General features: G+C 36.5%; 1 protein-coding gene across 1 annotated transcript in view; it reads left to right on the top strand.

Moving 5' to 3' along the window:
• ADAMTS19 (ADAM metallopeptidase with thrombospondin type 1 motif 19) overlaps positions 1-19,026 on the top strand; it is a 264,246-nt gene that overhangs the window by 55,556 nt on the left and 189,664 nt on the right. The window contains exons 4-6 of the mRNA XM_057735960.1: positions 6,762-6,934; positions 8,535-8,618; positions 9,289-9,446. Coding sequence (XP_057591943.1) covers positions 6,762-6,934; positions 8,535-8,618; positions 9,289-9,446 — 415 coding nt within the window. The remainder of the gene's footprint in view (positions 1-6,761; positions 6,935-8,534; positions 8,619-9,288; positions 9,447-19,026) is intronic.

Genomic DNA, 19,026 nt, shown 5'->3' with positions numbered 1-19,026 from the left:
TCTCAGTATTAGAATACCTTAAATTTGGAAGTTTCAGTGGCTCATGAACATTCCCAACCATCAAATCCTAGTCTCTGTTTGTCTGCCAATTTTTCACAGAAATAAAATGGGGTGACTGTTTTGTACACTTCCTTATTACTTCCTTTGGCAGGGATCTGTGGCATTAGCAAGAAGGATAAGGAAAATGAATGATTTCTTTTATGTAAGTAGGACCTGAAAGTCATAGCCAGCATTCAGCGGTTTCCCTAGCAAAAATGTTTGGACATCTCATCCAGACATCTCAGTGAATATTCACTGATATGAGAAATGTTTCCATATAGTATCTGAGGAAATATGAATTCATTGAAGAATTTTTGGTGTAAAGACTTTAAAATTTGACTTGGAGATTTAAAATTAGGTGTTAGTGTAGTTAGTGCCAAGATGGCAATTCTAACATTGGTTGTGGTATTTGAGGCTGATTTAGGTATAGAAATTGTGATACTAAGTAACATTTGCAGAGGCCATAGCATGGGCATATCATCAGTTGTCTAGCATGTTCAAATTCAGAAAGAATTTCAATATGTTTCTGTTTAGATATATTATCTCAAATTAATTTATGATCTCTTTTCTTTTGTGAAAGCTCATGATATCAGTCTGTATTGGAATATCTTCAAAAGTGGTTAAGTGAATCTACCTCTGTGTCACATTATTCAACGTACATGATCAAGGCAATTTAAATAAGACACATCCCTCTTCTCTGTTCTAAGAACAGTAGACACAATGGAGATAAAAAACAGCTGAACAAAAGTCATAGTATGAACAAGGAAAAGAAAGGTTTTTATATCGTGAAATGATAACAGCAACAACTTGGATTTAGTCCATTTAAGGAGATTGCCTTGTGTGAGTTATGCTGAAAATCTGCACTATGCAACTTTCGAATCATAGTAAGTTCCAGCTGTTCTAATTACTCATGTATACGGATGATGTAAAGCAGGCTTTGTGTGCCATTATGCAAGGAGGAAACGCTTCTAGGAAATTCTTATTTTTGATAGGTTTATAAAGCTTAAATACATGGTTCATATCTGACAGACATTATAAACTTTCTAATTTTTTTTAAGATATGACATATCTTAATTGACTTGTTCGGATCAAGCACTTGCATGCAGAGTGCTAATCTATCATCGGTTGGATGCCTTATAGAACTTACCTATTTTTGATGCTTTTTAAGGGTCTAGAAATTTAAAAATCATTTAAAAATCAGCAATCCATGAAATAAAATATTCATTTACTTATGCTGATATGTCTAATTGTAGTTCTTCCCTTCTTCAAACTAATATATTAACATATTAAAAACATGATTCCGATTTGGATAGTGTTGCAGTAATTACCGTTACACAATGGAATCATAAACTTTACATACATTCAACTTGGTCTTTGCCTCTATTCCCCTTCATCATGTTAATGTCTTAAGTGTATTGTGTTTATGTGTATTGATTGCATAAATATGCTTTCTAACCAGGCACCTTCATTGTTTTGGATGACTTTGTTGTGTTTTTTATTAAAAGGTAACATAGAGGAAAGAAAGGCACGTGAGGTTGAGAGTCAGAGGCCCCAGTGTCAAGGCCCAGCTTCACTCTCACTCCAGCTAGATACTCTTCTTCACTTCCCTTGAACTTTTGAACTTTAAATTCTTTATTTGCAGCGTAAGCAGGACCAGTCACCTCACAGGGGTATAGAGCTCAGTGACACAGCTCTTATTCTCCAGAGATGACCAATGTATTATTTCAGACAAACTGGTAAATGAGAAAATATACTATCTATAATAAGAACTGTGACAGACTTGGTTCTGTTCTAAGCTTCTGTTATTGGGCAGGGGGGTGGTTGAGCCTCAAAGATCAGGTAAAACTTATCCAGACTATAGGGAGGAAAGGGAACAGAGTGTGCAGGTTAAGAAAATGGACCTTGGGCTCAGACTGCATGTGCTCACATCCTTATGCCGCTGCTTTCTACCTGTGTGACTTTGGAAAACTTCCTTGATCTCTCCAAAGCTCCACTTACAGTATACAAAATGGGTGTAGTGGTACCTGAACCTCAGGGCTACTGTCAAAATTAAATGAGATTATGTGTGAAAATGGAAAACATATGTGAAAATTTAGTGGATGTTGTTAGATGGGGGAAGGGCATTTCAGGCAGAAGCAACAAGAAATACAAAAGTATAAAGGCAGGAAAAAGCATGCACTAGGGGAGCTGAGGCCAGTGTCTGCAGTGTGGACCTGAGATAAAAGCCTGTAAAAGTAGTCATGGGTACAAAAACGACGGGACTTGGGTGCTGTGGTAATAAGGACGTTATCTGGAAGGCAAAATGTGGTCTTTGAGGACTGTAAGCAGGCAAGTGACATTACCAATCAATATATATTCCTTAACATTTAGTACAAACTTGTGAGTATGTCTAGGATTCTGTGTGAACAAGAATGAGATTTATGGCATTGAAGAAGACCTATGTATTTGATCAGGATGTAGAGATCATCTCTACTCTTAGAACTAACTTAACCCAGCCACTACTGAGGTAGTTTCCATCTGCCAACCATAACGGTTGGGGAGATGACTGTCGATATGTGGAGGGTATTATGGGGAGCACATAGTGAGCACTGGTGAATACATATTTAAAAATTTCTTCTTTAACTGAAAGTGCGTGGTATCAACTCTGTTGTTTTTATACATGCATCTGGGTAGAAAATGGTCTCAGGACTGAGGAGATGAAGAATGAGCTCAGTGTAGTTGATGTAGACAATGAAGACATCAAAGGAAGCAGCTTAATAAAAAGATGACTTCTGTATGCAGGATTTTCACACACAATGGCTACCTTGTATGATGGAGTTATAGACTCATGGTATTGACATTCTTAAGAAACCTAGAATGTTCCAAATAGCTTATTTCAATGTAACATGCAAATAAACATGTAGCACACAGACAGTTTGGGGCCATCACAGCTATCATTAGCTGGGGAAATAAAGGTAATAAGCTCTTCTGTCTCTCCCTTACATGGTCTCTTTATCACTCTTGATATGGTTGAAATGCCCTAGATTAAAATTATTGCCTCAGTTTCATATTAGCTCTCCTTTTATTTTTCTCTTCCATGGGCACGTCTTTTTCCATATGTACACCCCCTAAATGTAGATATTTCCCAGGACTTCCTCCTTTTCTTTCTACTTCTCACACCACATGTTTTCTTGGAGCAATAGAATCCAAATCCATGGGACTTCCATGGTGGCGCAGTGGTTAAGAATCCACCTGCCAATGCAGGTGACACAGGTCCAGGAAGATCCTACATGCCACGGAGCAACTAAGCCCATGGGCCACAACTACTAAGCCTGCGCCCTAGAGCCCGCATACCACAACTGCTGAGCCCACGTGCTGCAACTACTGAAGCTGGTGCACCTGGAGCCTGTGCTCCACAACAGAGAGTAGCTCCTGCTCACCACAACTAGAGAAAGCCGGCACGCAGCAATGAAGACCCAACACAGCCAAAAATAAATACTTAAATTCTAAAAAAAAAAAATCCATGGGTTCAACTTCACTTACACATTGTTTAGTTCCAAACTATCGACATTTTAACCTCTCACCAGGCTGTCAGGTGTTCAGTAACTTCTACTCAGATGTCTCTCAGGCACCTCAGACTTAATAAATCTATGGCTGAACCCATCACCTTTCCTCTCAAACTCCTCTGCTGATATTCCCCCCATCTACCTAGTCACTCAAATGTACCTAAACAGCCCCTGCATGCATAAAACAAACAACAGCAACAAGAAAGAGTAATTCTAACCACCTCCCTTTTCCTCTTTTTAGTCTAATTAATTTTACTGAGGATGTCTACTAATATGTTGCCTATCATCTCATCCTTTCTCTTCCTACCACTGTGTGATTTTTACATGGGTCAGAGATATAGCCATCTAGGAGAGCTGCCAGATCTGTGTGTGTGTCTGTGTATCTATCTTCCTTCCTTCCTTCCTTCCTCCCTCCCTCCCTCCCTGCCTCCCTGCCTCCCCACTTCTCCCCTCCCCACCGTGATCACCCTGCCAAGATGAGCTTTTTCATATACTTGCAGGAATGTCTCCTACCAGATATTATAATTTTATATGGCAATATACTTATAACTGTAAATAGGATTGCGATTACAATTAGAAAAACTACAAAATTTATTCCTGTTGTAGATCTTAAAATACTAATAAAACCAGTTTCTTATGCTGTCCTTCATCGAGGTCTTCGGTATTAACTACTGGTACTAAATATGGATTCATAAAATTTACTTTTAACTATAGTGATTCTGTTGCAGATGGCTACTGTTGCTTTTGTCCTTTTGCATTTTCTTCTTTCTTAATGTTGCTTATTTTTGTTAAATAAGGAGTCTGCATTTATTTTCGTAACACTTTGGTTAATTTAATTAACTGACTCTACTTGACATTTGGATAAAACTTCGTTGTTAAATAAGTTTTTAGTCTGTGTCCCTGTGAGGAAAAATGAGAACCCATAATTTAGGGAGATGTATGAGAACAGTGAAGTTTCCAGCAATAGTGGTGGGATCTACTTCATGTTAGAGCTCAGAGCTAACATGGTTGGACCTAGGAGTTAGTAATAGAAGGGACCCAGTAGTTCAAGAAGAGAAGAGAGAAACTAATCCTGGCATCATGCAAAGATGTTAAAAGGCAAGTAAGGTGGAATAGGAAGGGAAAGGAGGGGAGGAAAGGGGAATTGACACCAAAGTCAAAGTACCTGGAGCAAGACTCAAGGAAAGGAATTTATCAGAAACTAAGATGGTGGACTAGAACTATGAACATACCTACCTCCAGATTTAAAACAAAGTTAGACATGTCCACAGAAACATGACTAGCTGGATACACATTTTTATATCCATGAAATTGTACTAAACGTTTAATTCCAGGGACTCCACTAAAATTAGAACAAAAAATATAAAAGATGTCAGCCAACATGTACAAATTTGGGAAAGAAGATGACAGCTATTTAGTGACATTGACAGAATTTTGGTAAATGGCAAGGAAAGGAACAGGTGATAGCTGTTTTAACAGTGGATTGTGGAGATCATTGCACAATTGTAAAAAATTAAGACTAATTGAATTGTATATTAAATGGCTACATGTTATGGCATGTAAATTACCCCCAATAAAGCTGTTAAAATCGTAAATTCGTTATTAAAACACCACATGCATACAGGAAGTTGCACAAATGGTGTGTCCAACAGCTGAATTTTCCCAAAATGAACATAACCATGTAGGTACTACTCAGATCAGAATATAGAAAATATCAGCACCATAGATGTCTCCCTTGTGGCCACTCCAGGCACTAATTTCTCTTACCCCAAGATATTCACTATATCCTGACTTCTAACATCACGTCTTCCCAGTTTTTGATGTTCCTGTAAATGGAATGATACAACTACCTTCTCTTTTGTGATTGGCTTCTTTTGCTCAGCAGTATGTTTATGACTCATCCATTTTTCACATGTTGAAATAGCTGGTTCATTTTCATTGCTATATAGCATTCCATTTTATGAACAGGCCAAAATTTCTTTATCCATCATACTATTGATGGTTAGTTGAACTATTAAGAATAGCACTGCTATGAATAATTTTTACATGTGATTTGCATGTATTTCTTATGAGTATGTACTTCAGATTGTTGATCATTGGCTGTGCAATTGTTCAGCTTTCGTGGATACTGCCAACCAGTTTTTCGGTGTTTATCCTAATTTAAACTCCCAGCGTGTATGAGTATGGGACTTCCAGTTGTCCTCACATTCTTGTCAACACTTAATATAATCATCTTGATCTTAGCCATTCTGGGGATTTTAATTTGTTTATTGTGGTTAATTTGCATTTTCCTGAAGACTAATGCAGTTGAGCACCTTCTCATATGCTAATTAGCCATTTGGAGCTCCTGAAATGGCTGTTCAGATTTGTGGTCAATTTTTCAGTTGGGTTATCTGTCATTGATTTAGAGTAGCTTTTTATTTCTTCATTATGGAAAAATGCTGTAAGTATCATCTCCTGCTTAGCTGCATGCTTTTCATTCTGATAGTGGCATATTTTTATAAACAGAAATTTTACATTTTTATGTAGTTAAATTTATAAATGTGTTTATTTGTGGTTACTGATTTTATTTGGCCCTGTTTGAGGAATCCGCTACCCTGAGGTCCTAACTTGTATGTGATCCTAGTGGAAGGCAGAACAATTCCTTTGTAACCCATGCATAGTTTGAGTAATTAAGGGCACTGCCTGACAATAGGATGTGTGGGGCAGTCACTTCAGGCACTTCTGTCAAGTAGGCCTTTATTTTGTCACTGGTTTCAAAATGAAAATCACGGTGTCTTTTATTTATGGAATTATTTTCTTCATATGAATCTCTGTGCTAAAAATTTTACTAATGTGATCTTATTATAATCCACCCACAACTCTAGAAAGCAGGTGATACTGTTACTCATTTTACAGATGAGGAAACTAAGGCTGACTGAGTGATGTTAGTTTTCCAAGTGGCAGAGTTAATAAATGGTAGAAGTCCAGTCTATCTGATTCAAAAGTCATACTCCAAAGCCAAGTGCTCATTGCGATGCCCTGTGTGCATGTAGCTTATTGGGTCTTGCTCATGATTATATCATCAGCACGTGCTGGTGTTCAATAAGCTTTCTTTTTAATTATTGAAGAAATGGAAGTTTTTTATTCATTTTGCCAAGATAGAGGCCCATTTGAAAATTCGTTTCTGTGTTGCAGATAAAGGAAGACCTAGATCTAAAAAAATAACAGAAAGTGGAAGAGGGAAACGATATTCATACAAATTACCTCAAGAGTACAACATAGAGACTGTAGTGGTTGCAGACCCAGCAATGGTTTCCTATCATGGAGCAGATGCAGCCAGGAGATTCATTCTAACCATCTTAAATATGGTAGGCAAACTTTAAAGTGCGCTTGGAATTTTTTCAAGAAAACTCTAAGGAAGAAATGTGTGAGTATAATGAAGTTCTTTAAAAATTAACTCATTACTATTCCTTTCTTTCATTGACATTTGTAAAAAGAATACTTCAGGCGAACCAGACTGATCCATCTCAAGAGATATCAAAATAATAATTCACATCTAGTGAAAAATCCTTATTGTTAATTTGATGTGGCAAAACTCTTTTTCTATTATTCTTTTATCTCTTTTTTTTTGTGCCCTTCTTTTCCTTCTTTTTTATGAAAGGCCATTTGTTGAAATAGCAGAAATGTTAGATTTGTTTATATGCATGGCCCCACCCAAAGTATTATAGATTATGAGATGGAACAAAAATGGTGGTTGGTAATCCACTGAGCTCTTATATAGGTATGTAAAATTACATGTCAGATATAAAACTAGTTGATGAGTAAGACCTAATGGCTGAATCACAGGTAGCTAACTTTGGCTGATAGCTTCTGGACTGTGGACATCTAACTTGTACCTTGCATCTTAAGGATGCTTACTGCCACAGGAATTCTCTGACTTAATTGCATACCCTGTTGGGTAAACTTCCTTCAAGGCAGAATTGGAAGGTTGTCGTGAAGAGTGGTTCTTAGGGAAGAATAAATAGATGAAAGCCAAAGGCAAGTGCCCATTTATAATTCCAGTTGCCATATAAGGCAAGGTAAGAACCACTAATTCAAGGATAAATATATTATGTTTTATAAAATTACTATTTTTACTATTTTTTGCTATCGTCTGGCATGTTTCTTTCAGTGAACAGATTTTCCCACACTTCAGTCGTTTCTGTCTGTGTTCAGCTAACTCCTGACCACTCCACCAGCATTCTGTAAAGGGTAGACAGGTATAGCTTACCAAATTCAGTCTCTTTTAAGTAGGACTGTCTCTGAAAGCGTGGGTTTGGTGTGCCAGTTTTAATTTTCTATTCTAAATTAAATACTGAGTTTTACCAAAAAAAATCAAGGTACCACATAAAAAATTTGCCTTGCTTTCCAGCATTGTTACACACACCATGCTTTGGGAAAACCAATTATAATGATGACCTGAAACCATTAAGCAACAGCGGCCTTGTCTTCACGGGTAGCATTGTAGTGAAGAGCTTTGAAAACCCTGTTCCTATTTGGCAGTTAGCCTGGGGAGAGAAAAAACTCTAAGGAATAAATCGGAAGGTGGCATAAAGCAGGCTGAGGTTTCAGGACATTTCCTCAGAAGAAAGGACACTGGCATTTTTTTGGTCTTAAGAAAAGTTCTAGGGTTTATTACTAAAGTTCTTCGCTTCAGTATCATGAAAAGCCCAATGTTCCCCCTGCACCCAACTGAAATGCCTAGATTATCAAGGCTGCAGTAAGTGTATCAGAATATTAGGTCTAAATTTCTTGGTAAAAAAATGAGTTCGTTATTATTGCTTGTGAAGCTAATTTTAGAATAATTTAAATGTTTTTAATATATAAAATTGCTCAACTGAATTGAGACTTCTCCCATGTCTGGGCTTTAAGAAAAATTAAGATGTTTTTCAGTTTTATTTTAGGATATTTATTTTTATTTGTTTTTAGGTTTTTAACCTTTTCCAACACAAGAGTCTTGGTGTGCAGGTCAATCTTCGTGTGATAAAGCTTATTCTGCTCCATGAAACTCCAGTAAGAAAGTCTTGAGTTTTTTATTCAATTAAGTGGGTGAGAAGTTGTGTTCAGGTACTTTTAAGTAAAGGGAATGTTAGGGATTTACTTTTTATTGACTTAAAGAAATATCCACTGACTCACTTAAAGTATACATAAACCTGGCCATTAGTTTTAGTTAATACCTCAATTATATTCCAGAAATGGAATCTTCCTAGTTTCCAAGGATCCTGACAACAAACCTTAACTTTGCAAAATGCAATTTTAAAAGGTCATTTTTAATGACAGTTTTATTTTCTTATTTAAACATGTGTTTTATCTGTAATTCCATTTAAACAGAGACTATTCTGTGGCATCTTTTTAGCGTGCTGCTTATCTGGTACTTTGGAAAATCATTGTTCTTAAATTGTAAAAATAAAAAGTGATTTACATCTAAAAGTTCTACAGTCTTAATATTCCATTGCACCTCTCTTCATTTTCAGTATAACATTAAACAGATTTTGTAATTACTCTACCTTCACAAAGCTTTAAGATTTTTTAGCTCAGGCAAGATTAATCCTGAATGTCTTCCAGGTTCTAATTAATGTTATGGTCAGCAGTCTGCTTTAGTAAATCAAGAAGTCCCCTCAGTTTTTAGTTTTTAGTATATTTGAGAATAATTTGCCTTGAAGTGAAATCTCTTCTTTTGCAGGCAGATCTATATATTGGCCATCATGGAGAGAAAATGCTAGAGAGTTTTTGTAAGTGGCAACATGAAGAATTTGGAAAAAAGAATGATATACATTTAGAGATGTCAACAAGCTGGGGAGAGGACATGACTTCAGTGGATGCAGCTATACTTATAACAAGGTAAATTTTCCAAAGCCAATTAAATGACAGCCTTAATTTGATGGCCATGCTGTTAATCCTATTAATCCCTTCATAGAATGCTTTTATTCCAGATTTTATGTTCCAGAAAACTTTTGGCATAATGCTGTTAGTCATTTCCCTCAATTCATAATAACTGATTTCTGAACAGCCACATATTGGCTGGCATATTGACTAAACATTTGGTTAATTAATTTCAAAGAAAAAATTATCCTCAGTTTTTGATGTGAAGATGTAGCCAATGATGATGAGAAGTGAAAACACTGGTGAGTTTTGGTGGAACTTCGAAGTTTTGAACCTACACAATGTGTTTTTCAGTTATCTCCATATAAAGTGCCAGGTATGTTAAATTGAGCGATTGACAGACTTTCTGGTTCCATCTGAGAAAAAGGTTTTAATTAAGTCTCTAGCTAATTAATTTTGAGCTGCATTGTGAATGTCTGTACTGTTCAAACATTTGTATTGCAGCATTGAGTGTAAATATAAGAAGGTGAAATGATGAGCAACAAGTAACTCTCTGTGAGCACTCTGTGTGAGTAATTATGTATGTTATCTTGCTTAGAGCTAGTAAAAATGAATGGTAGTTCATTGTCAACTAGCAATTTAATTTTAGTAACAAAAATGTTGACATTTCACATCTCAGAATACACAGTGACATTTGAACATGATTTTGTGTAATGAGTCAATTGAATTTTTGATAGCTTCTTGTTGCTGAATTGTATAAAAACTATTCTACATATAAGTAATTCATAAAGATGAAAAAATCTCTATGCAAGAACACAACTGGACTTCCATTTCCAGCTATGTAGGTGTACCTGATACTGGACCTCTTCAATAAACAACTGTAAGACTGGAAAACATTTATGAGGCAACTGCTTTCAGTTATTGGAGAATGAGTGCAATCCTTGAAAGAAGGAAAATTCACTAGCTGAGTCCCACAGCCAACCCAACTTTTTGCCTGGGGATAATTTTTTGACTGGTACAGGAAGCTGGAATCTAGGTAAAGCACAGTGGTCCTACTGAAAGCACCAGAGAAGAGGATACTTCAAGGACAGAGGTGCCAAGAAGTCCCTATGCAGATCATCTGTGAGGACTTTGCAAGGCTGGTCTAAATACATACAGATAGAAACTACCCAAAATGTATCAGCCTGCTGTTGCTATGGAGTTTGGATGTTAAAATGGTCCTAGAAATTGCGCAGATTTGGGCCACAAATGTGGAGCAGCCTTGTTAATACCTTGTCATCACTGCTGGCATTTATCTGAGAAAACAGAAAGGCTGTGTCTATACAGTAGGCACCATGATCCAGAGAAATGTCCTCTCTTGACCTGTCCTAACAAAGCCTGAAAACCAGCCCCAGTAAGTATTCAGACAGGACAGAGTTTGGAGGTTGAGTCCCACCAGTTTATAAAGGCTTGGGAATCATCTTGAGCTTCTGGTAGATCCTCCCTACCAAAGAATAAACTCAAACCTACCTACATCCAGAGTGAGGAGCAAGTAAAATAAGAGACAGCACTCTTCAGAGGAAGAGAACAGAATCTTGAATCTCTCTATATATCATCTACAATGTCAGGAATATAATGAAAATTAGCCAAGTAAAGAAACATGAAAATGTGACCCATGGTCAGAGAAAAGTAGTCAGTAGAAACTGGCCCCAAGATAGCTTAGATGCTGGATTTACCAAATAATGTAGCTGTCACTGGACTCGCAGAAGAGAGTGAGAATAGGTAAGAAAATCATTTGAAGATGTAACGGCAAAAATTTTTCACAGATTTCGTGAAAAACAACATCGTAGAAACCAAGGCTTATCATAGGAAAATTGGTGAAAACCAAAAAATATAGAAAAAAAATGTTGAATTGGCTGGAGAAAAGGGATACGTTATAGAGGAAATAATATTAAGACTGATAACTGACTTTCTGTCAGAAAAAAAAGCCCAAAAGACAGTGAAATGTTATCTCTAATGTACTGGGGGAAAAAACCCTATCAACAAAAATTCTTAATGAACTCTTAAGGGTACCTTTTTAATCTATGAAAGTGTATCTACACACACACACACACACACACAAATCTATAGCTAGCATTGCAATTGTGAAAATCAAAAAATTTTGAGACTGGAAGCAAGGCAAGGATGTCCACTGTTACCACGTGTCTTCAGTATTGTGCTGACAGCTGTAACCATAATCAGTATGTTAAGCTGGGGGGTATAAATATTGGGAAGGAAAAATTTAAAGTGTCTCTTCACAGATGACATGACTTGGTACAAAGAAAATTTTAAGAAATCTAGCAGAAAAAATGCTAGAATTTATAACTGAATTTTACAAGGCCACAGAATACAAAGTCAATTTAGAGGAAAAATTGTATTTATATATGATAGAAAAAAACACTTGGGAAAATTTTACAGTAACTTCCAAAACCATGAAATATTAAGAATAATTTAACAAAATAAAATGATATCTACACAGCTCTGCTTAGAACAATTAAGGATCTAAATAAAGGTTTATTCATTGGAAGACTAAATACTGCAAGTCCTCTACATACGGACAAGTTCCATTCCAAGAGCACATTTGTAAGTCTAATTTGTTCGTAAGTCCAACAGAGTTAGCCAAGGTACCCAGCTAACACAGTCGGCTATATAGAACTGTACTTTAATGGTTTATAATATTTTTCACAAAAATAATACATAAAACACAAACACAAAAATAAAACATTTTTAATCTTACAGTACAGTACCTTGAAAAGTACAGTGGTACAGTACAACAGCTGGCATACAGGGGCTAGCATCGAGTGAACAGGCAAGAAGACTTACTGACTGGAGGAGGGAGAGGAGGTGGGAGATGGTAGAGCTGAAGGATCACCAGCAATAGGAGACGGAGGGCAAGCTGCAGTTTCACTCACGCCTGATGTTGATGGCACAGATTCTGTTTCCTTGCTGGATTTAATTCTATCTACCCTCTTGAAAAAATGATCCAGTGATGTCTGGGTAATAGTTCTTTTTTCCTTGTCATAGATGACATGGTAGCACTGGATTGCATTCTGAACAGCTGCTGCAACCTTCGTGTACCATTCTACATTCTGGTCCTGTGCCTGAAAAACTAACAGTACCTCCTCAAATAAAGAAAATCCCCTTGCCGTTTCCTGCATCATGAATCTCTTTGGCTCTTCAGTTACTTCTCCTTCATCTTGTCTCTCTTCATCCTTTCTCTGGACCTCCAATTCTATCAGGTCTTTATTAGTAAGCTCCTTGTGTTGCACAGCAAGGTGTTCAATGAAGTTGTCCGCTTAGATCTAGCTCCAGCTTCTCGCTGAGGGTCACTAAGTTGATGAAAACCTCTTTGAACTTATCCACCTTCTCAAATCCACAAAAATTGTAAACAAACTACAGGCAAAGGTTCTTCCAAATCCCATTCATGGTGATGGCCGTAACCTTATGCCAAGCAAAGTCAGTGTTTTTTATGGCCTTGTAGATGTTGTACAGCAGTCCTTCCAAAATTGTTGCAAGGTTGTTCCTGATTCTTCACTGGCCTTTGCTACCTGACAAAAAGTGTGATGTAAATAATACTTCTTGAAAGTCGCTAGAACTCCTTGGTCCGTAGGTTGGATGAGCGACATGGTATTTGGTGGCAGATGCACTACTTTCAGGTTGGGATGAAAGTTGTTCACGAATGGGGGGTGGCCCAGAGCATTGTCAAGCAGCGAAAGAATGTTGAACGGGACGTCCTTCTGCGAGCGATATTTCTCTGCCTCCGGGATAAAGTGATGGAAAAACTTGTCCTGGAAAATGGCCTGTGTAACCCAGGCTTTGGGGTTACTCTTCGACACAGCAGGAAGAGAGCCCTTGGCTATGTTTCTAAGGGCTCTTGGGTTCACTGAATGATAAACTGAGAGAGGCTTCAGCTTCATATCGCTGGAAGCATTGCCACCAAACAACAGTTAGCCTATCCTTTGCTGCTTTATAGCCTGACATCATCTTTTCCTCCTTACTGATGTAACTTTGGTCTGGCATCCTCCTTCAGTACAGTCCTGTCTCATCCACATTAAAAAAACTGCTCAGGTAAATAAGCGCCTTCATCAATAATTTCTTGAAGAGTTCCAGGAAATTCCCAGGGAGCTACTGTATCTGCACTTGCTGCCTGGCCACTTGCTTTTACATGGTGAAGGCTGGCGCTAGCCTTGAACCGATGGAACCAGCCGTGGCTGGCGTCGAAAGATGTGCCCTCTGATTCTTTGCCGTGTTTCTTCTTCAGGTCTTCATGAAGGCTTTTAGCTTTCTCTTGAGTCAGCATTCAGCTGAGCAGGACTTGACTCTGATGCTGATCCTGCCTCCACACAATGAGAAGTATCCATCTCCTCCATCACTTCTGCACACTTCTTCAGTATTATCATCAACATCATCAGCACAGCAGACTTCACATGTTCCCGATCTTGTCCTTGCTTTTTCGAATTGTGCCAATGGTTGAATGATTCATGTTATAAGAGTGAGCGACGTCTACCATCTTTTCACTTTGTTCCACTCTCTTAATTATTTTCACTTTTGTTTCCATTGTTATCACTTGGTACTTCTTAGCAGTACCAGCTGTATCACCACTGCTTTTGTGCTTGCTTCCAGACATCCTGGGCTTGAAGTAAAGATACTGTACTGCTGTACTCTATACAGTACTGTACAGCAAAGTACACAAAAGCGCAATCACTTGTAGAGGATGTACACATGTGACAGTGTACACGAGACATGTAAACTGACTTACGTTTTTGGACATGCTAATGCACGTTCACATCTTTGAAAGTTCGCGATTTGAAGGTTTGTATGTAGGGGACTTACTGTATTCTCAAAATGTCCATTTTCCCCAATTTGACTTATAGAGTCACTGTAATTCCAAGGAAAATCTCTGAAGGCTTTTTTTTTTTTTTTTTTTTTTTTTTGGAGAAATTACACTCTGATTCCAATATTTATTTGGGAAAGGAAAGGACCTAGACGAGTCAAAACAATTTTGTAAAAGAAGAACAAACTGGGTGGACTTACACTATCTGATTTCAAAACTTATTATAAACATTTGGTAATCAAAACAGGATGGCTTTGACAGAAAGTTAGCTATAGAAATCAGTAAAACAGCATAAAGAGTCTGGAAATATACTCACATATGTATGGTCAGTTGACTTTCAGTAAAACCACCAGCATAATTCAATGATGAGAAGATATTCTATTTATCTAATGATTCCAAAACACCTGGACAGCCATTTGAAAAAAAAAGAATCTCGGCCAATTCCCTGGGTGTCCAGTGGTTAAGACTCTGCACTTTCACTACCATCCCTGGTCAAGGAATTAAGATCCCATAAATCATGGGTTGAGGCAAAAAAAATAAAAAACAAAAAAGAATCTCAACCCTGCTTAGCACCTTGTGTGATGTTAATTCATAATGGATCATGGAACACTACAACTGTAAAATTTTTATTAAAAACAAAATCTTCATGACCATAGAGAAGGCAATGACTTCTTAGATAGTATACAGAAAAGCATTAAGCAAAAATTATTAAAAATAATCATTTGGGCTTCTTGAAAATTAAAACTGCTTCAAGCCCAAAAACATTGTTATGGAAATGAAAAGATAAGCCCCAGCATTGGAAAAAAATAGATGCAATATACATATATCTAACAAAGAATTTATATCCGTAATGTGTATGTGTATTTGTGTATACATATGTGATATATGAATATTTAAAACTTTAAACATCAATAAGAAAGATGATCAAATATATATGACATGTTTTTATCCACACAATAGCTGGTAATCTTGAGTTGACTGACCTCTATGAGTTGCTTTATTATGAAGGTACTAATGCAGAGTGAAGAATATAAAACAACTTGTATAACATGTAACATATACTGAACATTCAATAATTTTTTTCAAACATAAATAGTTGTATAAGATCTTGGGCAGACTTTTTATTAATGTGGAAGACATACTATCAAAAATATCTTTTGTTGTATAATAAATGTTTTTAATTGATAACTGGTCAGCCCATGGTTATTATTGCATCCCATATTATCTTAGACACAGTTAAGAATCATCTGCTGTGGCTGAAAGTATTCTCTAGTGATTGAGAACATTTGATGGGTTAGTTTAATATATTAAATGTTACTAGTATTAATTTTATGAACAACTTAAGGGTTAAATTTAAATGAGAAAATAATATGTAAAATTTCTGACATCCAGGAATTGTGAAACAAGTATTACTTCCTTTTTCTACTTTTAGCTCTTTATATTCAGTGAAAATTTATTTAATAATTGACACATTCCATTTCTATAGAATGAACCTGCCTTGCCTTGGGATTTTTGCTGTAAGTTCACTGAAGAGTTCAGTAAAATACTGAAACTTGCAATGTTTTATATGTTTGAAAGAATGTAAGTCTGCCTTGTATACCAATGCTTTTGGATTTTTACTAAATTATTTGTTTATTTTAAATTTAAATTTTACTTTATATTGCAGTATAGGTGATTTACAATGTTGTGTTAGTTTCAGGTGTATGGCAAATTGATCGAATTATACATAGACATATACCTATTCTTTTCCAGATTCTTTTCCCATATAGTTCCCTGTGCTATACAATAGGTCCTTGTTGATTATCAATTTTATATATAGTAGTATGTATATGTTAATCTCAGCCTCCTAATTCCTACCCCTACCCCGCCCACCACATTTCTCCTTTGGTAATTGTAAATTTGTTTTCTAAGTCTGTTAGTCTGTTCCTGTTTTGTAACTTAGTTCATTTGTATCATTTTTTTAGATTCCGCATATAGGTGATATCATACGGTATTTGCCTTTCTCGTCTGACTTCACTTAGTATTATGATAATATCTAGGTCCATCCATGTTGCTTCAGATGACATTATTTCATTCTTTTTTATGGCTGAGTAATATCCCATTGTATACACGTGCCACTTCTTTAACCCATTCCTCTGTCAGTGGACATTTGGGTTGTTTACATGTCTTGGTTATTGTAAATAGTGCTGCTGTGAACAATGGGGTACGTGTATCTCTTCGAGTTATGGTTTTCTCCAGACATATGCCCAGGAGTGGAGTTGCTAGATCATATGGTAGCTCTATTTTTAATTTTTTAAGCAATCTCCATACTGTTTGCCATAGTGGCTCCACCAATTTACATTCCCACCAACAGTGTAGGAGAGTTCCCTTTTCTCCACATCCTCTCCAGCATTTACTGTTTGTAGACTTTTTAATGAGGGCCATTCGGACCAGTGTGAGGTGATACCTCATTGTAGTGTTGATTTGCATTTCTCTAATAATTAGTGATGTTGAGCATCTTTTCATGTGCCTGTTGGCCATCTGTATGTCTTCTTTTGAGAAATGTCTGTTTAGATCTTCTGCCCATTTATTGATTGGGTTGGGTTTTTTTTCTTTTTTTTCTTTTTTTTTTTCCTATTTTGCTTCATGAGCTCTTTGTATATTTTGGAGATTAATCCCTTGTCAGTCCTTTGATTGCAAATATTTTCTCCCATCCTGTGGGTTTTCTTTTCATTTTGTTGATGATTTCCTTTGCTGTGCAGAAGCTTTTAAGTTTAATTCAGTCCCATTTGTTTGTTTTTGTATTTATTTTCGTTACACTAGTAGGTGGATCCAAAAACATATTGCTGCAATTTGTGTCAAAGAGTGTTCTGCCTATGTTTTTTTCTAAGAGTTTTATAATATCCAGTCTTACTTTTATGACTTTCATCCATTTTGAGTTTATTTTTGTATATTGTATTAGAGAATGTTCTAATTTCATTCTTTTACATGTAGCTGTCCAGTTTTCCCAGCACCACTTATTGAAGAAACTGTATCTCCATTGTGTGACTATGTCCTTCCCTCCTTTGTCATAGATTAATTGACCATAGGTGCATGGGATTATTTCTGGACTTTCTGTCCTTTTCTTTTTTAATTTTTATTTTTTAAGCTCTTTATTGGAGTATAATTGCTTTACACTATTGTGCCAGTTTCTGCTGTACAACAAAGTGAATCAGCTGTATTTATACATATATCCCCATATCCCCTCCCTCTTGCAACTCCTTCCCACCCCTCTAAATCATCACCAATCATTGAGTTGATCTCCCAGTGTTATGCAGCAGCTTCCCACTAGCTATCTGTTTTATATTTGGTAGTGTATGTATGTCAATGCTATTCTCTCACTTTATCCCAGCTTCCCCTTCGCCCCCCCACCCCTTGTCCTCAAGTCTGTTCTCAACAGCTGCATCTTTATTCTTGCCCTGGCACTGATCTATAAGTCTACCTTTGTGCCAGTACCATACTGTTTTGATGACTGTAGCTTTGTAGGATAGTCTGAAGTCAGGGCGCCTGATTCCTCCAGCTCTGTTTTTTTTTTTTCTCAAGATTGCTTTGGCTATTTGGGGTCTTTTGTGTTTCCATATAAATTTTAAGATTTTTTTTGCTCTAGATCTGCAAAAAAATAGCATTGGTCATTTGATAGGGATTGCATTGAATCTGTAGATTACCTTGGGAGGGTATAGTCATTTTGACAATATTGATTTTTCCAATCCAAGAACATGGTATATCTCTCCATTTGTTTGTGTCATCTTCGATTTCTTTCATTAGTATCTTATAGTTTTCAGAATACAGGTCTTTTGCCTCCTTGGGTAGATTTATTCCCAGGTATTTTATTCTTTTTAATGTAATGGTAAATGGCATTTAAAAAAAATTTCTCTTTCTGATCTTTTGTTGTTAGTGTAAGGAAATGCAACAGATTTCTGTGTATTAATTTTGTATCCTGCAACTTTACCAAATTCATTGATGAGCTCTAGTAGTTTTCTGGTAGCAGCTTTAGGACTTTGCATGAATAGTATCATGTCATCTGCAAACAGTGACAATTTTAGTTCTTCTTTTCCAATTTGGATTCCTTTTATTTCTTTTTCTTCCCTGACTGCTGTGACTAAAACTTCCAAAACTATGTTGAATAATAGTATTGAGAATGGGCACCCTTGTCTTGTTCCTGATCTTAGAGGGAATGCTTTCAGCTTTTCACTATTGACTATGATGCCTGCTGTGGGTTTATCATTTATGGCCTTTATTATGTTGAGGTAGGTTCCCTCTGTGCCCACTTTCTGGAGAGTTTTTACTATAAATGGGTATTGAATATTGTCAGAAGCTTTTCCTGCATCTATAATCATATTTTTTATTCTTCAATTTGTTAGTTTTTATTCTTTAATTTGTTAGTTTTTATTCTTTAATTTGTTAGTGTGGTGTATCATACTGATTGATTTGCAGAGACTGAAAAATCCTTGCATCCCTAGAGTAATTCCCATTTGATCATGATGTATGATCCTTTTTATGTATTGTTAGATTTGGGTTTGCTAGTATTTTCTGGAGGATTTTTGCATCTATGTTCATCAGTGATATTGGCCTGTAATTTTCTTTTTTTCTGGAATATTTGTCTGCTTTTGGTGTCAGAGTGATAGTGGCCCTCATAGAATGAAGTTGGGAGTGTTCCTTCCTCTGCAATTTTTTTGAATAGTTTCAGAAGGATAGGTGTTAACTCTCCTCTAAATGTTTGATAGAATT

The sequence above is a fragment of the Hippopotamus amphibius genome, chromosome 1 (assembly GCF_030028045.1).
Source record: "Hippopotamus amphibius kiboko isolate mHipAmp2 chromosome 1, mHipAmp2.hap2, whole genome shotgun sequence".
In the NCBI taxonomy this organism is placed as follows: Eukaryota; Metazoa; Chordata; class Mammalia; order Artiodactyla; family Hippopotamidae; genus Hippopotamus; species Hippopotamus amphibius.
Note: the sequence above shows the minus strand (reverse complement) of the source record. Positions and strands in the feature narration are given on the sequence as shown.